Below are 24,791 nucleotides of genomic sequence, written 5' to 3' on the forward strand. Positions count from 1 at the left end.
AGGGAACCTGGAACGAGAGACCACTAGTAACACTAGCAGTGACAATGGTTGTTCAGGCAACTACATGATACACAGGAGCCGGATGTATACCCCTGGAAGCCCACTGATTGGTCCACAGCGTCAGCTGACCGGCCAGACTGTCAGGGAAGGAAGGCTAGTTAGAGAAGGAAGTGTCATGGCGGCGCCCATGATGGAGACTCCGATCCCCGTGCACCAGGCCGCCCTGACACACCAGCATCAGGGAGAATGCTCAGCATCTTCCACGTCACTGCACTAGCCGCCTGACTGCCCGGGAAGTCAGAGGAAGTCGGCGGGATGGTAAGGGACGGCCAATCTCCGGCTGAACTCTGACAATTCTGTTTTGTCTCAAGGCTGTTATGCTTGCCTCCTGAGTTCCTAGAAGGATTTAACAATTATTGTGGATTATCTGATGATCACCAAATAACTACTGAAATCCCTAATTTATTGTTTATAACCTTGAAAATATAGATCAGTAAATGTACATGATTCATTAGTTTACTGCTGTTATATGTTTTATTAAAGGTAATTAAGAATTGTTAAAATATATATTTGCCCTTTCAGCTAGTGACTATTCATTATTAGCAGTATTTAGGTTTACCAGTCATTTTATGCTATGAATGGTTCATGTGCTACATACTGTAGTAACTGGCAAAAATTTGACACAGGAACACAAAGGAACACACATAGTAACTGGCAAAATTTAACACAAGAACTGGGTTCCCAAGATTCCAGAACCTAGGGAACCTAGTTCATGTGTCCCCCTTGCCTCTGCTGTTTTTTCAGAGGGGCACAGAGACAGGGGCCTATTCATCAACACTAAAATAACGTTTTTAAGGACATTTTCCTTAAATAACGTTATTTTGGTATTCATGTAGCCACTTAGCACAGGTTCCCCTGTGTTAATTTCCACACTCCCCATACATTAGTATGGGGATGTGGAAATTGTGGTATTCATCAAATTCCGAAAATTATAAATTTTCGGAATTTGATGCAGTTACTATTCGCCACTGTGAGGTGGCGAATAGCAGGTGAAACTTACCTGTATCCACGTGTGCAGGTCCCCCGACGAGTCCCTCCGGCGCTCTGCTCCGTCCTCAGGCTCCGGAGGCTTGTCGGACATGTGTGCTCCCCAGCAGAGCACAAGAAAGTTTAGACAAAAAAAAAAGTTGTTTTTTTTTTCTAATCTGTCATGTGGTCTGCTGGGAAACCACATGACAGACCAGCAAGACAGAGCCGGAGGCTGCTGCACGGACAGGTAAGTCGGGGGGGGGGAGGTGAGCGGAGGGGGGTGGGGGGGTACACAAACTTAACGCATCTGTAGGCAGTGCTGCGCATGCGCTGGTTTTACAGATGTAACAGCTCATGTGCAGCACTGTTTCCAGATGCGATAAGTTAGTGTAGGCAGGGAAAAGTATCTATTTCCCGAAAAGCTGTCATCGCAAAAATGACAGCTTTTTGGAATAGATACTTATGGAGAGGTGGAATGATGAATTCTGCCTATAATTAGCTAGAACTCCATGAGAGTTCTAGCTAATTATCTCCAGAGAATTTTTAGGTTTAATGAATAGGCCCCACAGTCAGAGGGAGGCTGGCAGCCCAGAGCAATAAAACAATTTTAGGTGTCGGTGCAGCGTGCTTGATGTCATGACATCACACCACTGGGTCAGAGAGTAGTCGGGCCTGAGCCGCCAGAGATAAGGACCAGAACGTAGCATCTTGGTTGGAGAGACACAGTTTGGGAGGTGCTGGGGAGACATGGTTCAATCGGTGGTTGGTGGGGCAGGAGATGTAGTGGTGGGGGGTGGAGATGAAGACATAGGGCTGGGAAGATGTTGGGCTGGGGTTGTGAGACATGGCTGGGGCTAAGAGACACAGGGGCTGGGGTTGTGAGACACGGGCTTGGGTTGTGAGTCACAGGGGCTTGGTTTGGGGTTTTGAGACACATGGGCTGGGTTAGGGGCTGAGAGACACAGGGGCAGGTTTTGAGGCTGAGAGACACAGTGGAGTTGATGAAGCTGAGAGTCACAAGGTTGGGGGATAAAGCGGAGAGACACAGGGTGGGTGACTGAAGCTGAGAGACACGGGTCCACAAAAGCACACACTAACAAATTAATTGAACTGCGCTTGTAAGGAATGTATACATAATAAAACACTTGTTGCAATATGGTAGCACCTGTCTAAATAATGTACCAAGGACAAGGCTTCTCTTATAAAAAAAATTCACAATTTATTACATTCAATACATATACTCTTTAACTTGACTCACAACACTAAAAACAAGTAATACACACAAGCTGGCTATGTAGCGCCCAGTTGTTATGCTGATCAAAAACTAATGTTTAGCAAATATGTATCATGCTGTAATATGTGAGAGAATGTCCAAAATCCACAGTCATATGTTCAGTTCTTAGTGGATATATATCTCTCCACCAGACATTTGTGCAATGTAAGTGCTTGCACAGCCCGTATCAAAGAGTCCTTACCCTTCTGCAGATAATTCAGTCTTAGTAGCCACAGATGGTAATAGTATATGGCTACAAATCCTCTGCGGCTGTAGCTCTGGAATATTACCATGGTCCTGTACCAGCACACTGATGTATAGTAGGTCCGTACTTCAGGGAGACCAGGGTGCAGATGATGCAGCGGCCGCTTGCTAGCACCCAGTCAATCCCTCCGTGGCTGTTTGTTTGTCCGGTCTGTAAGGCTCACTTCGATAAACAAAGATGCAAAGTGACGGGCTTGGGTGGGTTGGGTATCTTCCTCTATTCCAGCGATAGTAACCCTTTCGTCGACTAGTTTCGCTTTTTCAAGACATCACACTGTTCCCCTTTTATGCACAGTCATTCTGATTGGTTAGCAACTCACTTCTGCGTGTTGTACTAACCAATGAGAGTGGCTGTTCTCATATTCTGACCTATCAGAGTGCAGCCCATGCTGGCAAATAATTTTTTGGGGGATCCCATGTTTTTTGTCACCCTGATATTACTATTGCCAACCTAGGCTGGCAGTAGGCCTTTTTGCATTTTTGTTTTACATTTTTATTTTTTTTAATAAGAAACAACAACAAGAACAGTGCTATGTGAAAAGATCAATACAGCATTATACATTCTCCAAGTTTTTTAAGCAATTTTGCGGCATTTGAGCCTTTTAGAAATTTAGTAAATTCAGTGGCAGATCCCAGATGCTTCTGTAAAGCATAGGTTATATACTTATTTGCCTAACTCTGTATTACACATATTTATTTCATACACCTATATAGAGCACACAAATGTATTAGATTACCCTGGCAATAGATAATTGCTGCTGCCTAAGTCTATTATTAAATGTTCTAATGTTTATATATATATATATATATATATATATATATATATATATATATACATACATTTACACACAGTATATATATATATATTAGGGGTGTGCACCGGCCACTTTTCGTGTTTTGGTTTTGGATCTGGATCTTTCTTCGTGTTTTGGATCTGGATTGGTTTTGCCAAAACCACCCTTCCGTGTTTTGGGTTCTGGGTTTTGTGTTTTGGGTCTGTATTTTTTTGAAAAAAAGCATAAAAACAGCTAAAATCACAGAATTTGTAGGTTTTTCTGCTCCTATGCTATTATTAACCTCAATAACCTTAATTTCCACTCATTTCCAGTCTATTCTGAACACCTCACACCTCACAATAGTGTTTTTATGTCCAAAAGGTTGCACCGAGGTAGCTGGATGACTATGCTAAGCGACACAAGTGGGCGGCACAAACACGTGACCCATCTAGGCGTAATACTGCAGTGGCAGACAGGATGGCAGTTTGAAAAACTAGGCCCCAAACAGTACATAATGCAAAGAAAAAAAAAGAGGTGCAAGATGGAATTGTCCTTGGGCCCTCCCACCCACCCTTATGTTGTATAAACAGGACATGCACACTTTAACAAACCAATCATTTCAGCGCCAGGGTCTGCCACACGACTGTGGCTGAAATGATTGGTTCGTTTGGGCCCCCACAAAACAAGCTGGCAATTAATCTGTCCCTGCACAAACTGGCTCTACGGAGGCAAGATGTCATCCTCATCCTCCTCATCCACCGATTCCTCGCCCTCTTCAGTGTGTACATCCTCATCCTCACAAAGTATTAACTCGTCCCCACTTGAATCCACCACCACAGGTCCCTCTGTACGTTCTGGAGGCTGGTCTCCCTGGAAGAGCTGATAATTCATTTTGATGAACATCATCTTCTCCACATTCTGTGGAAGCAACCTCCTACACCTTTCGCTGACAAGGTTCCCGGCTGCACTAAACACTCTTTCGGAGTACACACTGGAGGGGGGGCAACTCAGGTAAAATAGACCCTGTTTGTACAGGGGCCTCCAAATTGCCTCTTTTTCCTGCCAGTACAGGTATGGACTGTCTGACATGCCTACTTGGATGCTGTCACCGATGTAATCCTCCACCATTCTGTCAATGGTGACAGTATCATATGCAGTGACAGTAGACATGTCAGAAATTGTTGCCAGGTCCTTCAGTCCGGACCAGATGTCCAAATTTGGTCCTGCCTGCCCTGCATCACCGCCAGCGGGTTGCTTAGGATACCTCAGTTTTTTCCTGGCAGCCCCAGTTGCGGGAGAAAATGAAGAAGGAGCTGTTGACGTGTCACGTTCCGCTTCAGCTGACAGTGTGTTCACCAGCAGGTCTTTGCACCTCTGCAGGCTTGTGTCGGCCGGAAAGAGAGACACCACATAGGCTTTAAACCTAGGATCGAGCACGGTGGCCAAAATGTAGTGGTCTGATTTCAACAGATTGACCACCCTGGAATCCTGGCAAAGCGAATGAAGGGCTTCATCCACAAGTCCCACATGCCAAGCGGAATCGCTCCGTCTTAGCTCCTCCTTCACTTTCTCCAGCTGCTTCTGCAAAAGCCTGATGAGGGGAATGACCTGACTCAAGCTGGCAGTGTCTGAACTGACTTCACGTGTGGCAAGTTCGAAGGGCTGGAGAACCTTGCACAACACGGAAATCATTCTCCACTGCGCTTGAGTCAGGTGCATACCCCCTCCTTTGCCTATGTCATAGGTGGATGTATAGGCTTGAATGGCCTTTTGCTGCTCCTCCATCCTCTGAAGCATATAGAGGGTTGAGTTCCACCACGTCACAACCTCTTGCTTCAGGTGATGGCGGGGCAGGTTCAAGAGTGTTTGCTGGCGCTCCAGTCTTCGGCACGCAGTCGCTGAATGGCGAAAGTGGCCAGAAATTTATTCAGGCCACCCAAAGCGTCTCCTGCACGCCCCTGTCGCTTTTCAGAAAATTCTGCACCACCAAGTTTATTGTGTGAGCAAAACATGGGACGTGCTGGAATTTACCCAGATGTAATGCCCGCACAATATTGGTGGCATTGTCAGATATCACAAATCCCCAGGAGAGTCTAAGTGGGGTAAGCCACTGGGCGATGATTTCCCTCAGTTTCTCTAAGAGGTTGTCGGCGGTGTGCCTCTTACTGAAACCGGTGATACACAGCGTAGCCTGCCTTGGAACGAGCTGGCGTTTCTGAGATGCTGCGACTGGTGACGCTGCTGCTGTTGCTGCGTAAGGTGATACATCTACCCAGTGGGCTGTCACTGTCATATAGTCCTTAGTCTGCCCTGTTCCACTTGTCCACATGTCCGTGGTTAAGTGGACATTGGGTACAACGGCATTTTTCAGGACACTGAGGACACTTTTTCTGACGTTTCTGTACAGTCTCGGTATTGCAGCAGCGGCAGCAGGAGGCGTAGCAATGCAGGATCCTCCGGAGGAATCCCGGATAGGAGAGTCAGTCATGCCAGTGACATGGCCTGCAGGACTACTTCCGATCCTGACTAAGGAGGAAATTGACGAGGAGGGAGTTGACGGTGTGGTTTGCAGGCGCTTGGATACAACAGGACAACGGGATTTAGGTGTCCCTGGACTGCTTACGGTCTTAGCCAAAGTTTCTGAACTTGACAGTAACTTATTATGAACGCGCTGCAGGTGCCGTATAAGGGAGGATGTTCCTAGGTGGTTAACGTCCCTACCCCTACTTATTCCACCTTTACATAAGGTACATATGGCAAGACAGTTGTTGTCCGGATTTGGATAGAAATATGCCAGACCAAAGAGGTGGAATGTTTGGTCTTCTGCCCAGGCATGACCATGATGGGCTTTTTCATCCCACGGACAACAACTGTATCCCCCGGAGCCTGATTTAAACAAACCACATCACCATCAGAATCCTCCTCGCCAACTTCCTCCTCAGTGCCAGCTACACCATTATCCTCATCCTGTTGTACTTCAACAGTGACATCTTCAAATTGCATATCAGCAAGTGGACTGTGGGTGCTCCTTTCAGCACTTGCAGGGGGCGTGCAAATGGTGGAAAGAGCCACCTCTTCCCGTCCAGTGCTGGGAAGGTCAGGCATCGCAACCGCCACCACACTTGGACTCTCCTTGGGGATTTGTGATATCTTCTTAGAACGCACAGTTCTTCGCTGTGCTTTTGCCAGCTTAACTCGTTTGATTTTTTTAGTGGGAGGAGGGCTTCCATCGTCATGTGAAGCTGAACCACTAGTCATGAACATAGGGAAAGACCTTAGCCGTTCCTTGCCACTCTGTGTCATAAATGGCATATTGGCAAGTTTACGTTTCTCTTCAGATGATTTAAATGTTTTTTTTATGGTCATTTTCCTGAACTTTGTCATTTGGGATTGTATGTGGCATCTACTATGACACTGGGCATCGGCCTTGGCAGACGACGTTGATGGCATGTTATCGTCTATGTCATGACTAGTGGCAGCAGCTTCAGCACTAAGAGGAAGTGGTTCTTGATCTTTCTCTATTTTATTTTTATCGGAGAACGTTTGGTCCTCCATTTATGTTATATAGATTTGATATATACGTGCGGCTAAGGCGCACAAATATTTTTTTATTTTTGCTGGAGAGTAGTGCACTTTGTGGGTTACACCACCCTTTAAGAAATGAGCCAGCCGGCTCTTTACTTATGGGACACAGGCGCACGCTTGGCGCTGCTCCTTTGTTGATGCACGTGCGGCTACTGCGCACACAATTCACAAACACAGAAAATATTTTTTGATTTGGTTTGGAGTGTACTTTGGGGGCTACATCACCCTTTAATTGTCAAGCCAGCCGGCCCTTTACTTATGACACAGGCGCACGCTTGGCACTACTTTGTTGATGCACGTGCGGCTACTGCGCACACAATTCACAAACACAGAAAATATTTTTTTTTTGGTTTGGAGTGTACTTTGGGGGTTACAGCACCCTTTAACGGTCAAGCCAGCCGGCCCTTTACTTATGACACAGGCGCACGCTTGGCACTACTTTGTTGATGCACGTGCGGCTACTGCGCACACAATTCACAAACACAGAAAAAATATTTTGTTATTTGGTTTGGAGTGTACTTTGGGGGTTACAGCACCCTTTAACGGTCAAGCCAGCCGGCCCTTTACTTATGACACAGGCGCACGCTTGGCAATACTTTGTTGATGCACGTGCGGCTACTGCGCACACAATTCACAAACACAGAAAAAATATTTTGTTATTTGGTTTGGAGTGTACTTTGGGGGTTACAGCACCCTTTAACGGTCAAGCCAGCCGGCCCTTTACTTATGATACAGGCGCACGCTTGGCAATACTTTGTTGATGCACGTGCGGCTACTGCGCACACAATTCACAAACACAGAAAATATATATTTTTTTGGTTTGGACTGGAGTGTACTTTGGGAGTTACAGCACCCTTTAACGGTCAAGCCAGCCGGCCCTTTACTTATGACACAGGCGCACGCTTGGCACTACTTTGTTGATGCACGTGCGACTACTGCGCACACAATTCACAAACACAGAAACAATATTATTTTTTTAGCACTTGGGGGGAGCACCCCTGATGGACAGAGCACCCCTGGACAACACTACAGCACACCTTTAGGACTGGGACACTGCACAGGACTTTGGAGTGGACACAGCCCCTATGGACAACTGACTGCACAACACAGTCCAGCCAGCCCCTATGGACTTTGAAGTAGTGGACACAGCCCCTATTAACAACAGCAGCACAGCACAACACAGCCAGACCCTATGGACTTTGAAGTAGTGGACACAGCCCCTATGGACAACAGCAGCACAGCGCAGCACAGCACAGCACAATACTACTCTGCACTACACTACACTACACAGCCCAGCCAGCCCTAACTCCCACCCTCCCTCTTCACTGTCCACAGCCGAGTGAGAAAATGGCGGCAACGCGGGTACCTTATATAGGATCCAAAACCCGCGAGACCCGGAAGGCGGGATGATGACGTTTTGCCTCAATTTCAGATCCGAATCAGGCGGGAAAAGTCGAGCCTGACTCGGATCTGCCTCGGATCGGGGGGGCTCGGGGGGGTTCGTATTTCAGAAATCCGAACCCGCCCACCCCTAATATATATATATATATATATATATACACACTATATTTTAAAATGGTATACTATTATATATTTAAACATAATATTTTATTTATATATATATATATATATATATATATATATATATATGTGAGTCATAAGGGGTTTCACGAAACTCAATAGACTTGCTTATCTATTCAAACATTTACACAAGATCCATCCAATAACAATTTAAAGACTAAAAGGAATAGTGAGAACTTTTACAGTTTTATAAGGGTTTATGAAATAATGAAATGACTGTAACTCCTTAAATAAGTGTAGCATGTGCGATATATTAAATCTCCAGACATCCAGAAAAGTCAGTTAGACTTCAGACAAAGGGGGAGATGTATCAAACCTTGGAGAGAGATAAAGTGCAAACCAATCAGCTTCTAACTGTCACTTTACAGGCTGTGTTTGAAAAATGTCAGTTTGACGCTGATTAGTTACTTTATCTCTCTCCACTTTATCTCTCTTCAAGCTTTGATAAATCTCCCCCAAAATGTCATACCAGTGTGTAAAATGTCTAGCTACAGCTACAATAAAAAAGAAATCTCACATAATATGGACCTGCAGCTCTCCCCAAATTAATTAAGCTCAAATACGGACACTATAAAAATCATATCGATAGCGATATTATGGATGAACTGGAAATGATTTTTATAGTGCCCGTATTTGAGCTTAATTAAATTGGTGAGAGCTGAAGCTCCATATTATGTGAGATTTATTTATTATTGTTGTTCAGATAAAAAAAAGCCAGGAGTACATATGAAAATATATACATACATATATATATATATATTAGGGGTGAGCGGGTTCGGATTTCTGAAATCCGAACCCCCCCGAGCCCCCCCGATCCGAGTCCGATCCGAGTCAGGCTCGACTTTTCCCGCCTGACTCGGATCTGAAATCGAGGCAAAACGTCATCATCCCGCCTTCCGAGTCTCGCGGGTTTTGGATCCTATATAAGGTACCCGCGTCGGCGCCATTTTCTCACTCGGCTGTGGACAGTGAAGAGGGAGGGTGGGAGTTAGGGCTGTGTAGTGTAGTGTAGTGTAGTGCTGCTGTTGTCCACTACTTCAAAGTCCATAGGGGCTGGCTGTGTTGTGCTGTGCTGCTGTTGTTAATAGGGGCTGTGTCCACTACTTCAAAGTCCATAGGGGCTGGCTGGACTGTGTTGTGCAGTCAGTTCTCCATAGGGGCTGTGTCCACTCCAAAGTCCTGTGCAGTGTCCCAGTCCTAAAGGAGTGCTGTAGTGTTGTCCAGGGGGTGCTCTGTCCATCAGGGGTGCTCCCCCCAAGTGCTAAAAAAATAATATATTTTCTGTGTTTGTGAATTGTGTGCGCAGTAGCCGCACGTGCATCAACAAAGTAGTGCCAAGCGTGCGCCTGTGTCATAAGTAAAGGGCCGGCTGGCTTGACCGTTAAAGGGTGCTGTAACCCCCGAAAGTACACTCCAGTCCAAACCAAAAAAAATTATTTTCTGTGTTTGTGAATTGTGTGCGCAGTAGCCGCACGTGCATCAACAAAGTAGTGCCAAGCGTGCGCCTGTGTCATAAGTAAAGGGCCGGCTGGCTTGACCGTTAAAGGGTGCTGTAACCCCCGAAAGTACACTCCAGTCCAAACCAAAAAAAAATTATTTTCTGTGTTTGTGAATTGTGTGCGCAGTAGCCGCACGTGCATCAACAAAGTAGTGCCAAGCGTGCACCTGTGTCATAAGTAAAGGGCCGGCTGGCTTGACCGTTAAAGGGTGCTGTAACCCCCGAAAGTACACTCCAGTCCAAACCAAAAAAAAATTATTTTCTGTGTTTGTGAATTGTGTGCGCAGTAGCCGCACGTGCATCAACAAAGTAGTGCCAAGCGTGCGCCTGTGTCATAAGTAAAGGGCCGGCTGGCTTGACCGTTAAAGGGTGCTGTAACCCCCGAAAGTACACTCCAGTCCAAACCAAAAAAAAATTATTTTCTGTGTTTGTGAATTGTGTGCGCAGTAGCCGCACGTGCATCAACAAAGTAGTGCCAAGCGTGCGCCTGTATCATAAGTAAAGGGCCGGCTGGCTTGACCGTTAAAGGGTGCTGTAACCCCCGAAAGTACACTCCAGTCCAAACCAAAAAAAAATTATTTTCTGTGTTTGTGAATTGTGTGCGCAGTAGCCGCACGTGCATCAACAAAGTAGTGCCAAGAGTGCGCCTGTGTCATAAGTAAAGGGCCGGCTGGCTTGACCGTTAAAGGGTGCTGTAATCCACAAAGTACACTCCAGTCCAAACCAAAAAAAAAATTATTTTCTGTGTTTAGCCGCACGTATATATCAAATCGATATAACATAAATGGAGGACCAAACTTTCTCCGATAAAAATAAAATAGAGAAAGATCAAGAACCACTTCCTCCTAGTGCTGAAGCTGCTGCCACTAGTCATGACATAGACGATAACATGCCATCAACGTCGTCTGCCAAGGCCGATGCCAAATGTCATAGTAGAGGGCACATACAATCCCAAATGGCAAAGTTCAGGAAAATGACCTTGAAAAAGACATTTAAATCAGCTGAAGAGAAACGTAAACTTGCCAATATGCCATTTACGACACGGAGTGGCAAGGAACGGCTAAGGTCGATCCCTAGTATGTTCATGACTAGTGGTTCAGCTTCACATGACGATGGAAGCCCTCCTCCCACTAAAAAAATCAAAAGAGTTAAGCTGGCAAAAGCACAGCGAAGAACTGTGCTTTCTAAGAAGATATCACAAATCCCCAAGGAGAGTCCAAGTGTGGTGGTGGTTGCGATGCCTGACCTTCCCAGCACTGGACGGGAAGAGGTGGCTCTTTCCACCATTTGCACACCCCCTGCAAGTGGTGAAAGGAGCACCCACAGTCCACTTGCTGATATGCAAATTGAAGATGTCACTGTTGAAGTACAACAGGATGAGGATACTGGTGTAGCTGGCGCTGAGGAAGAAGTTGGCGAGGAGGATTCTGATGGTGATGTGGTTTGTTTAAATCAGGCTCCGGGGGAGACAGTTGTTGTCCGTGGGATGAAAAAGCCCATCACGGTCATGCCTGGGCAGAAGACCAAACATTCCACCTCTTTGGTCTGGCAATATTTCTATCCAAATCCGGACAACAACTGTCTTGCCATATGTACCATATGTAAAGGTGAAATAAGTAGGGGTAGGGACGTCAACCACCTAGGAACATCCTCCCTTATACGGCACCTGCAGCGCGTTCATAAAAAGTTACTGTCAAGTTCAGAAACTTTGGCTAAGACCGTAAGCAGTCCAGGGACACCTAAATCCCGTTGTCCTGTTGTATCCAAGCGCCTGCAAACCACACCGTCAACTCCCTCCTCGTCAATTTCCTCCTTAGTCAGGATCGGAAGTAGTCCTGCAGGCCATGTCACTGGCATGACTGACTCTCCTATCCGGGATTCCTCTGGAGGATCCTGCATTGCTACGCCTACTGCTGCCGCTGCTGCTGTTGCTGCTGCTGGGAGTCGTTCATCATCCCAGAGAGGAAGTAGGAACACCACTACTTTTACTAAACAATTGACCCTCCAACAGTCCTTAGCGAGGAGGATGAAGTACGACAGCAGTCATCCTGAAGCAAAACGTATAACTGAGGCCTTGACTGCTATGTTGGTGTTAGACGTGCGTCCGGTATCCGCCATTAGTGCAGTGGGATTTAGACAATTGATGGAGGTAGTGTGTCCCCGGTTCCAAATCCCATCTAGATTCCACTTCACTAGGCAGGCGATACCGAGACTGTACAGAAACGTCAGAAAAAGTGTCCTCAGTGTCCTGAAAAATGCCGTTGTACACAATGTCCACTTAACCACGGACATGTGGACAAGTGGAACAGGGCAGACTAAGGACTATATGACTGTGACAGCGCACTGGGTAGATGTATCACCTTACGCAGCAACAGCGTCACCAGTAGCAGCATCTCAGAAACGCCAGCTCGTTACAAGGCAGGCTACGCTGTGTATCACCGGTTTCAGTAAGAGGCACACCGCCGACAACCTCTTAGAGAAACTGAGGGAAATCATCGCCCAGTGGCTTACCCCACTTAGACTCTCCTGGGGATTTGTGATATCTGACAACGCCACCAATATTGTGCGGGCATTACATCTGGGCAAATTCCAGCACGTCCCATGTTTTGCTCACACAATAAACTTGGTGGTGCAGAATTTTCTGAAAAGCGACAGGGGCGTGCAGGAGACGCTTTGGGTGGCCCGAAAAATTTCTGGCCACTTTCGCCATTCAGCGACTGCGTGCCGAAGACTGGAGCGCCAGCAAACACTCTTGAACCTGCCCCGCCATCACCTGAAGCAAGAGGTTGTGACGCGGTGGAACTCAACCCTCTATATGCTTCAGAGGATGGAGGAGCAGCAAAAGGCCATACAAGCCTATACATCCACCTATGACATAGGCAAAGGAGGGGGTATGCACCTGACTCAAGCGCAGTGGAGAATGATTTCCGTGTTGTGCAAGGTTCTCCAGCCCTTCGAACTTGCCACACGTGAAGTCAGTTCAGACACAGCCAGCTTGAGTCAGGTCATTCCCCTCATCAGGCTTTTGCAGAAGCAGCTGGAGAAAGTGAAGGAGGAGCTAAGATGGAGCGATTCCGCTCGGCATGTGGGACTTGTGGATGAAGCCCTTCATTCGCTTTGCCAGGATTCCAGGGTGGTCAATCTGTTGAAATCAGACCACTACATTTTGGCCACCGTGCTTGATCCTAGGTTTAAAGCCTATGTGGTGTCTCTCTTTCCGGCCGACACAAGCCTGCAGAGGTGCAAAGACCTGCTGGTGAACACACTGTCAGCTGAAGCGGAACGTGACACGTCAACGGCTCCTTCTTCATTTTCTCCCGCAACTGGGGCTGCCAGGAAAAAACGTAGGTATCCTAAGCAACCCGCTGGCGGTGATGCAGGGCAGGCAGGACCAAGTTTGGACATCTGGTCCGGACTGAAGGACCTGGCAACAATTTCTGACATGTCTACTGTCACTGCATATGATACTGTCACCATTGACAGAATGGTGGAGGATTACATCGGTGACAGCATCCAAGTAGGCATGTCAGACAGTCCATACCTGTACTGGCAGGAAAAAGAGGCAATTTGGAGGCCCCTGTACAAGCTGGCTCTATTTTACCTGAGTTGCCCCCCCTCCAGTGTGTACTCCGAAAGAGTGTTTAGTGCAGCCGGGAACCTTGTCAGCGAAAGGCGTAGGAGGTTGCTTCCACAGAATGTGGAGAAGATGATGTTCATCAAAATGAATTATCAGCTCTTCCAGGGAGACCAGCCTCCAGAAGGTACAGAGGGACCTGTGGTGGTGGATTCAAGTGGGGACGAGTTAATACTTTGTGAGGATGAGGATGTACACACTGAAGAGGGTGAGGAATCGGTGGATGAGGAGGATGAGGATGACATCTTGCCTCCGTAGAGCCAGTTTGTGCAGGGACACATTAATTGCCAGCTTGTTTTGTGGGGGCCCAAACGAACCAATCATTTCAGCCACAGTTGTGTGGCAGACCCTGGCGCTGAAATGATTGATTTGTTAAAGTGTGCATGTCCTGTTTATACAACATAAGGGTGGGTGGGAGGGCCCAAGGACAATTCCATCTTGCACCTCTTTTTTTCTTTGCATTATGTACAGTTTGGGGCCTAGTTTTTCTAACTGCCATCCTGTCTGCCACTGCAGTGTCACTCCTAGATGGGTCACGTGTTTGTGCCGCCCACTCGTGTCGCTTAGCATAGTCATCCAGCTACCTCGGTGCAACCTTTTGGACATGAAAACACTATTGTGAGGTGTGAGGTGTTCAGAATAGACTGGAAATGAGTGGAAATTAAGGTTATTGAGGTTAATAATAGCATAGGAGCAGAGAAACCAACAAATTCTGTGATTTTAGCTGTTTTTATGCTTTTTAAAAAAAAAATACAGATCCAAAACACAAAACCCAGAACCCAAAACACGGAAGGGTGGTTTTGGCAAAACCAATCCAGATCCAAAACACGAAGAAAGATCCAGATCCAAAACCAAAACACAAAACACGAAAAGTGGCCGGTGCACACCCCTAATATATATATATATATATATATATATATACACACACACACACACGTATTATATATAAGATTCGTATATATCAATCAATCTATATTGGCATGTACTGCTGATGTTTCAGAGCTAAACTCGCTCTTTTTTCAGAGAAGCCAAATACATAAACATGAACAAATACATCATACGTGTCTTACCTTGGGTAGATTATCTGGGTCACTGAACTGCTTGCAGACCGGGTGAACGCGTGACTGCAATGGTACAACAGCCGGAGTCTCAACGCAATGACGTTAGCAACGTGAGGCCAGGTTGTCAAGGCAGCCAGTCTGTAGCAAACACGTCTCCCAGGTCCGCACTGCAGACCAAAGCAAAACCAAAGTGCTGGTAATGCACTGACACATACACCCATATTGATTGATATATGAATCTTGGAGTGCTGTAGTATTTTCTTCTATTATAGATAATACATATACATATATAAATATATATATATATATATATATATATATTAGGGGTGTGCACCGGCCACTTTTCGCGTTTTGTGTTTTGGTTTTGGATCTGTATCTTTCTTCGTGTTTTGGATCTGGTTTGGTTTTGCCAAAACCACCCTTCCGTGTTTTGGGTTCTGGGTTTTGGGTTTTGGATCTGTATTTTTTTTTTTAAAAAGCATAAAAACAGCTAAAATCACAGAATTTGTGGGTTTTTATGCTCCTATTCAATTATTAACCTCAATAACCTTCATTTCCACTCATTTCCAGTCTATTCTGAACACCTCACACCTCACAATATTGTTTTTATGGCCAAAAGGTTGCACTGAGGTAGCTGCATGACTATGCTAAGCGACACGAGTGGGCGGCACAAACACGTGGCCCATCTAGGAGTGACACTGCAGTGGCAGACAGGATGGCAGTTTGAAAAACTAGGCCCCAAACAGTACATAATGCAAAGAAAAAAAAAGAGGTGCAAGATGGAATTGTCCTTGGGCCCTCCCACTCACCCTTATGGTTGTATAAATAGGACATGCACATTTTAACAAACCAATCATTTCAGCGCCAGGGTCTGCCACATGACTGTGGCTGAAATGATTGGTTCGTTTGGGCCCCCACGAAACAAGATGGCAATTAATGTGTCCCTGCACAAACTGGCTCTACGGAGGCAAGATGTCGTCCTCATCCTCCTCATCCACCGATTCCTTGGATAAAACAGGAAAAAGGGATTTAGGTGTCCCTGGACTGCTTACGGTCTTAGCCAAAGTTTCTGAACTTGACAGTAACTTGACAGTAACTTTTTATGAACGCGCTGCAGGTGCCGTATAAGGGCGACGTTGATGGCATGTTATCGTCTATGTCATGACTAGTGGCAGCAGCTTCAGCACTAGGAGGAAGTGGTTCTTGATCTTTCCCTATTTTATTTTTATCGGAGAAAGTTTGGTCCTCCATTTATGTTATATTGATATATACGTGCGGCTAAGGCGCACACAAACACAGAAAATAATTTTTTATTTTTGTTGGAGACTAGTGCACTTTGTGGGTTACACCACCCTTTACTTATGGGACACAGGCGCACGCTTGGCGCTGCTACTTTGTTGATGCATGTGCAGCCACAGTGCACACAATTCACAAACACAGAAATTTTTTTTTAATTTTGTTTGGAGTGCCCTTTGGGGGTTACAGCACCCTTTAGCGGTCAATCCAGCCGGCCCTTTATTTATGGGACACAGGCGCACGCTTGGCACTACTTTGTTGATGCACGTGCGGCTACTGCGCACACAATTCACAAACACAGAAAATATTTTTTTATTTTGTTTGGAGTGTTCTTTGGGGGTTACAGCACCCTTTAACGGTCAAGCCAGCCGGCCCTTTACTTATGACACAGGCGCACGCTTGGCACTACTTTGTTGATGCACGTGCGGCTACTGCGCACACAATTCACAAACACAGAAAATATTTTTTTATTTGGTTTGGAGTGTACTTTGGGGGTTACAGCACCCTTTAACAGTCAAGTCAGCCGGCCCTTTACTTATGACACAGGCGCACGCTTGGCACTACTTTGTTGATGCACGTGCGGCTACTGCGCACACAATTCACAAACACAGAAAATATTTTTTTATTTGGTTTGGAGTGTACTTTGGGGGTTACAGCACCCTTTAACGGTCAAGCCAGCCGGCCCTTTACTTATGACACAGGCGCACGCTTGGCACTACTTTGTTGATGCACGTGCGGCTACTGTGCACACAATTCACAAACACAGAAAATATTTTATTATTTGGTTTGGAGTGTACTTTGGGGGTTACAGCACCCTTTAACGGTCAAGCCAGCCGGCCCTTTACTTATGACACAGGCGCACGCTTAGCACTACTTTGTTGATGCACGTGCGGCTACTGCGCACACAATTCACAAACACAGAAAAAATATATTTTTTTTTAGCACTTGGGGGGAGCACCCCTGACGGACAGAGCACCCCCTGGACAACACTGCAGCACCCCTTTAGGACTGGGACACTGCACAGGACTTTGGAGTGGACACAGCCCCTATGGACAACAGCAGCACAGCACAACACAGCCAGCCCCTATGGACTTTGAAGTAGTGGACACAGCCCCTATGGACAACAGCAGCACAGCGCAGCACAGCACAGTACAACACTACTCTGCACTACACTACACTACACAGCCCAGCCAGCCCTAACACCCACCCTCCCTCTTCACTGTCCACAGCCGAGTGAGAAAATTGCGCCGACGCGGGTACCTTATATGGGATCCAAAACCTGCGAGACCCGGAAGGCGGGATGATGACGTTTTGCCTCGATTTCAGATCCGAATCAGGCGGGAAAAGTCGAGCCTGACTCAGATCGGCCTCGGATCGGGGGGCTCGGGGGGGTTCGGATTTCAGAAATCCGAACCCGCTCACCCCTAATATATATATATATATATATATATATATATATATATATGAAAAGGGGGATTAAAAAGACATGTGCCTAATAGTGTAGTATATTTGATAAAGTGATAATTGGTGCTCAAAAATGAATGCGCGTACCAAAGGAAAGAACTTTAAAACTTATCTGGGTTCCGATGGTATAGTTCAAATATGGGTGGGTAAATGGGATGTCATCTACTGGAACACCTTTGAGGGAGGCTCATTCAAGCCGGGAAAAAGAGAAAGTAATATAGCGTAGTATGTTTTTATATAGAAGTAGTGAGACAGGACTACAAATAGCTACGTACCATATTTTGCAGTAAAACAAGCATGTAGTAAATGTCAACAAAGTATCTCCCAATATTCTTTTTCCTCATCAATATTCCTTGGAGGAGTAGAAACTGTGCACAGGCTTTGGGATAGACATGTAATAGGTCCCCCATCAGTGCGTTTTATCAAAAGATTTATTTAACATCAGGAAACAGTTTAAAAGGGGATACAGCAAATGGGGAAAAAAGTAAATAAATAAATGCTTATCTTTCAAAATGGTACCCAGTCCTCATGGATATGAGTGTCCACTATCTAGAGAGCCTGGGTCAGGGTGCCTCAATGCGTTTCTCCCAGCATGGACTTCTTCAGGAGTGGTGTAGTGGCTGGGCATTGCCTGCTATTTATACTCTAGGCAAAGAGAAGTGTGCCCTGCCAAATTGCGCCAAAAAACAGGACTGCGCATGCGCAGTGTCCGGCGGCCATCTTGAATGACATCATAAATGATGTCAGTGCTAACTCGTTTTTAGCACTGTCCATGGAGCCAGAAATAAGAAAAAGTGCTTTAATACACACACCAGCGGCTAATCTACTGGTCCAGCCGCGTGTGTATTTTTTTAACAGCTGCAGCGATGTATGGAAAAATCGCTGTTTAAAGCTGGAGGTGGCCATTTTGTTGGTTTGAAAAAACCTTGTACAAGCATGGCGGCGGCCATTTTAATGGTTTCTATTCAGCTCATAATGAGTAAAGCGGTGGCCATTTTGTTAGTTGTCTGTGAGGCAGACATAGAGATAGTTAATTCACAATAATAGCCATTTTGTAAGATCAAACATATTCACAATAATTTGAAGTAATAATAATAAAGAATAAACAATACATAAGATATAAAATATATAAATACAAATATATGTATAAATAAATATACATAAAAAATTAATTAGGAGAATGGTTCGGCATAATAAAAGAGCACATAGATCACAATACAATTATATACCTATTATGATAAAATTGGGTAGTAGGAACATAAAAAATATGTATAATCATAAAAATAGGTAAATAAGTGAAATTAATAAAATTAAAATAAGATAAAGGGAGAAGCTAAAACATATTTGCATTACAGAACTAAAACAAAACATTTCTAAAAATTGTCTAAATATCGTCAAATATTGGAAGTAACAACAAATATCAGCAATATAAACGTATTACAGGAATGGTGCTATTTCATAGCTGTCATTCATGCCAGAAGGTACCAAAGTGTTCAGTTCAAAGATCCAATACATTTCCCATTTCGAAAGTTTGTTGGCCAAATCTCCACCTCTCACGCCCAACTTCACGTGTTCAATGCCTTTGAACGTCAGGAGTTCTGGATTTGAGTCATGAGTTGTTTTAAAGTGTTTAGATACTGAATGACTCTCAATTTTATTTTTGATGTTCCTTACATGTTCCTGAATGCGGTGCTTTAAATTCCTTTTTGTTTTTCCTACGTATTTTAATCCACATGGACATTCCAATAAATAAATGACAGAGGTGGTGTTGCAGTTTATAAAATCTTTGATGCTGTATTGTTTTGAACACTGTACATTAGTGAATGATTTCCTGTTTGGATGTAAATACTTCCACATGTTACATTTACCACATTTATATGATCCGACACATTTCAGACTGTCCATTTTCTTTGTGTCGGTGTGTCTGAGCATACTAGGAGCCAGGATATCTTTTAGATTTCTAGCCTTTTTAAAAATGATACAAGGTTTTTCTGGTAAAATGTTACCTAAGACTCGGTCCATTTTGAGTAATTACCAATGTTTATTCAGGACTCGTTTGATTTTGCTCTCGTCGTTACTGTATTGTGTAATGAAGGGAACCATGTCCCCTTTCTTCTTTTTATTCGTATATCTCAGGAGGTTCTCTCTTTCTAGGGCTTCTGTTCTCATTAAAGCTTTGGAAATGAGTGTTTCAGGGTAATTACGTTCTTTAAATCTCTCAGCAAAGGTACCTAATTGTTGCGAACATATTTCCTTATATATATATACACGCACACACATATATACATATAAGTATACACACACATATAGATATATATACACATATATACATATATATATATAAATATATATGCATACATATACATACTACATATATATTATGTGTGTATATATATATATATATATATATATACTACACTCACACATATACATACATTTATATATATATATATATATAAACAGGTATTATATACTGTATATACATTTATTTATTTGTTTGATGTATACACTGTATATATATATATATATATATATATATATACTACACACACATATATACATACATTTATATGTATGTGTATATATATATATATATATATATATATACACATACACATTGGTATTATATACTGTATATACATTTATTTAAATTCAGCAGCACAGGAGTTGTAATGGATGGGGTCTGGGGCAGGCTGCTGGGCTGGCCACCCCTTTTAATACTGCCAGTCAGACCTCACCTGGCACTGGCAGGTCCTCGGTCCTGTATCATCCAGTCCTGTGTCCACCGCGCCACTCCTTGCCTGCCAGCTCCCACCACACCGCAGCCAGCAGCTCCTTACTGACCTCTGGGAGCCTTGGACGGGGAGACGTCATGACGTCATCAAGTCTCCGTCTCTCCTGTCCTAATAGGCAGGGCCGCCAAGAGCCAAGGCGGGCCCCGGTAATAGGGGGCGTGGCCTAATCTTGGGAGGCGTGGCCACGCCCCCTTGCCGGGAAAAAAATAAATCAAAAAGATTTGCAGCGCTGGCGCAAAGCCAGGGGGGGCGCGATCAGTGTGATCGCTCCCCCGCACAGGCATAGGAGACTGCTGTGGCTGCTGCTCAGCAGCCACAGCAGTCTCCAACTGCAGCTCAGCACACGCTGTGTGCTGGGCTGCTGTGAGGGAGGGGGGGCGGCATCGAACCCGGGCCCCCGCCGGGCCCCTCAGGAAGCCCGGGCCCGGGTTATCTGTACCCGCTCCCCCCCCCCTCTCGGCGCCTCTGCTAATAGGTTGCCGGAGTCGGGACTTCAGAAGGAGGCGGGGAGGCTGCGTCTGTCTGCCCTGCCTACTCTGTGCTGGGCGCCACGGACACTAGATTAAAGAACACCCCCTGGTGGGCGGTCGGTGTTCCGCCCTCAGCAATGTGGCGCTTTGTGCGGAGGCACGGACCGCACCATCCTAGCTACGGCCCTGTGTAAAGTCACAGCTATCCTATGCAGAGAAACGCAGAAAGACCTTTTCTCTAGGATTTTCATCCACAATAAAATATTTTTTTATTATATTTTTCCTGTTGAAACTATGGAGTTCATTCAGATCCGCTCGCTAAGATACAAATGCTCGCTGATGATAATGGTATGCAGTGTGTATGCATTGTGTGCAAAAGCTCACAAGGAATTCACTCGCTGCACATAGACAGCCCAGCAGAGTGAGTGACAGGGGAACCCGTTTGTAAGTGGTAACAGGGGCTGGTCATTAAAAACAGGGGAGTGGAGGTGCAAACCCAGGCGTGCCTGACCATCTCAACGGCGTTTTAGAGGTGTGCTTAATTATAAGACTGCATCATCGTACACGTCACCTGGCTTGTTCTTACACTGAAGTACTCAAGCGCTGCGATCGCATCCGATGTTACCCGATGTACGGATGGTTGCATACACTTTCTGGACATGACGTGCAAAAGTGGGCGTCTTAAGACAGGCTGGTGGGTGTCTGCATACACTATGTGATCGCTGTCTAAGAAATACTGGGGGTGCTAATGTATTGCTGTGCGATTGCACTGCCTATGCAATTTGCATACACATCGTGCGAGCGATCGCATCTAGCGAGCGGCTGTGAATCAGCTAATAAGTACAGTTTGTTTCCTACTTATATTACTTCAATTCATGAATTATAATTAAATGTACTGCACATTCTCTTAGCCTTCTTAGATATGTCTAAGAGCAGAACGCAATATTACACAGAATAAAATGTACCTGTTATCTTTGTCAATACAATACAATACATACTTTAGAAGCCCTTGAGGCTTTTATACACAATGAATAAATGAACTTGAATGGTAAGTAATCTTGTATTCATTAACTAACACGTTGGAAATAGTGTTATTTTTCTGCAACACTTTTTTTTTCAGCTTATAAGAAGTGGATTTGTCACTTATTTTATTTTTCTTCTAACCTCTCTTAGGGCTCTATTTACTACAATCCGCATTTGTAATGCAGATTGTAGTGTGATATTACCGGCTGAATTCGCATTGCAATATCACAGGCAATATCTCAGGGATTTACTACAAATCTCTTGCAGGGACAGAGCTTGCGAGAAAGCTCTGTCCCTGCGAATCCCCACCGGAGCCTTATCACGGTATTTTCGCAAAAAATACAGTGACAAGTGCCCCGCGCATGCGCCGACCGGCCACCACTGCTACCCCCCCGTTGCTAAGCCCCGACCCCACAATCGCGGACTCCCCTCCCCCCGCGACACCCCCCTCCCTTAATTACACTTAACTGCATTTATCGGGCCTTCGGTGATGTCCTCTGCCTCTGTCGCTCCTGTAAGCTGACATCCCATACTGCACTGTCAGGTGATGACCGGGCCCCAGTGCAGCATGGGAGACCAGCTGACCGGAGGGAGGACATCACCAGAGCCCCGAACTCCGGTCCCTGGACTCAGGTAAGTTTTTTTTTTTACAGTGAACCAGTGTGTGGTCTGTTTAGACCACACAGCTGATTACTGGGGCTGGCTCCAGGCTCTGCTTTGCACTTTAGAACAGAGCAGGAGTCCGGTAACCGGGGGAGACCCTGGATAACGCCACCTTCAGGTGACGTTATTATCACAGGGCTTTCCCCGGTATTTTTTCACATTTTATTTTTAGTAACTTTGGTCAGATCACATTTCCCATTACAATTATGGGAAATGCGATCTGCTTACTAAAAATAAGTGATACTTAGGGGTTGGAGAAGAATTTTACGAATTCTACTCCAATTGCCCTTTAGTAACTGTAGGTGATACTAAAATAATGTGAAACGGGTGTGAAAACACCCTTTTTAACAACATGTACCCTTTATAGTTGCTTTGCTTTTAAAAGATTGTATTTACCTTTGGTATACTACTAAGTGTAAGCTGTGTACTGCTGTCAGTCACTTCAGACCAAGATCAGCTCCATTTAGTACTTGCCTATAGGATTGATGAAATAAAGCAGGTATATAGTTGTGGTAAAATATTACTTCCTGAGGTCAGCCATTAAGAGCACCTCATATGGTGGTAGCTGGCAGTGTGTCGCTTGTAGAAAGATCTTGCTTGTCTGAAGAAAAAAAAACTGGTTGATTCAAGTGAGAAAAACTTAATTTTGGTTGAAATTATCCTTCAATCAATGGGGAGTTTTTGGATAAAAGTGATGGTGTTAGCCTTGATTGTGAGAGATAATCGGGTTCGGTAATTTGGTAATTCTTAATTGAATTGATTCAACATTCGCCAGTCAGAGTTGTTTACAATTTATGTAAGGTCAAAGTAGATACAGATATGATCTTTCTGCTATCAGGGAAAACATGTAAGTTTGATGCTGAGGAATTGTGGAATTAGTGTTGCATTTTAAACAACTTGAAAGCAATATGCAGCTACTTAATCATGTTTCAACAACATTAATTTCCATTACTTGTGACTTATTTGCAGACAGAAATTTGGAACTGCATGAATTCTTCATTACCAGGTGAGATTACAAAATGTGCAGTTTTTGTTGGCCCTATTATGTGTCTTGATATAATGGTAATATTAATTTTGCTCTTTTAAATAAAAAAATATTGTAGAAAAGAAAACTAAAACATTTTATCAGTTATATTTTTATTATTATTACACAACTGAATCGACCTAATTGAATATGAATTTATATAAAAAAGAGATAATCAGATATGTGTAGCAAACCTTTGGGTGTCCCTGGTGATTTTGTATTTACAGTACACCCTTTGCAATTTTTCACATTTTAATTGCTTATATTATGGAAACAAAGTGCTTTTGTTTCAGAATTCTTACCACTGATCTACACAAAATGCTGTAATGTCAAGTATAAAAATAAAAAGGACAACAAATCTAAAGATTTTAAAGATAATCTTGTTCTTCAATAAACCTTTCTAAGATTTGAATTATGATTTCATGGGGGGGGGGGTTAGGCTGCAGTGGGGATAGTTATGATTAGGGGGAGGGTTAGGGTAGGGGTACTTACCTGTAGGCATTAGGATTCTGACAGCCGGGATTCCACTGTCTGTATTTTGATCTCTGGCATCCCGACCGCCGGGATCCCATACCCAGCCCGTTAGATATAGTTAGTCTACTGTTTGATTGCACACAAGTGGACTGCAATCAATTAATTATATGATATCTGAATACAACTGATTTCAACATTGTTTTTTTTAAGTGTACATTAGAAAAGGTGATAAATGCTTTTGCAGTCAATTACTGTCTTTTATTTATATTTTTTGTATTTGACATTACAAGGTATTTTGCATTACTCAAAGAATTATATATATTTTGATTCTATGATTACTAGAAAATTAAATATGAAAAATACCAACAGGTTGAATATTTATAGCTGCTGCATATTTCAAAACCAAATAATTATAATTCTTTTTATTATTCTTTCTTTCTTGGTATGCAATCCTCTCTAATCTTGCATAATAAAAGCAGATATACTTTGTCAATGTAATATAATGCAAATATTTTGCAGAAAATTTAGCAAAGAAGACTAACCCTTCAGACAGGTGCTGTTGAGTAGTCTGTCTGGTGCATCTCACCTGTCAAATGTTCTAAAGGGGCCAATACACCTGCGCTGTAATTTCCTGATCTGCTGACACCAATCTGATGTTCGGCCATCGATGATTGTCGGTCCGTCAGGGAATTAGGAAAATTCTATATGTACAAATCCCGGATTTTCCAATCTCATCATTTTGTGGTGGGGATAGACAAATCAGGGAAATCCCACATGTTGGATTTCCCCGATGCCTCGTCCGAGGCATCTGAGGATCGGGGAATTGCGACAACTCGACAATTAGTCGCTGATGTATGGGAGCCATTAGATAAGCTCAGGGA

General features: G+C 44.4%; 1 protein-coding gene and 1 long non-coding RNA gene across 4 annotated transcripts in view; one reads left to right on the forward strand and one right to left on the reverse strand.

Annotated features, from left to right (window-relative positions):
- LOC148511400 (uncharacterized) overlaps nucleotides 1–17,713 on the reverse strand; it is a 72,220-nt gene extending 54,507 nt beyond the window's left edge. Inside the window, exon 1 of the long non-coding RNA XR_015868737.1 lies at nucleotides 17,549–17,713. This is a non-coding gene — a long non-coding RNA (uncharacterized LOC148511400). The remainder of the gene's footprint in view (nucleotides 1–17,548) is intronic.
- The window catches only part of RECK (reversion inducing cysteine rich protein with kazal motifs), a 255,837-nt gene that overhangs the window by 110,347 nt on the left and 120,699 nt on the right, over nucleotides 1–24,791 (forward strand). For 2 of the 3 annotated variants that reach the window (XM_088442336.1, XM_088442337.1), the window contains exon 4: nucleotides 23,382–23,418. The exons of the other annotated variant lie outside the window; for it this stretch is intronic. In XM_088442336.1, the coding sequence (XP_088298462.1) occupies nucleotides 23,382–23,418 (37 nt within the window). The remainder of the gene's footprint in view (nucleotides 1–23,381; nucleotides 23,419–24,791) is intronic. 3 annotated transcript variants of the gene reach the window in all.

The sequence above is a fragment of the Taudactylus pleione genome, unplaced genomic scaffold, assembly GCF_031769625.1.
Source record: "Taudactylus pleione unplaced genomic scaffold, aTauple2 ptg000309l, whole genome shotgun sequence".
In the NCBI taxonomy this organism is placed as follows: Eukaryota; Metazoa; Chordata; class Amphibia; order Anura; family Myobatrachidae; genus Taudactylus; species Taudactylus pleione.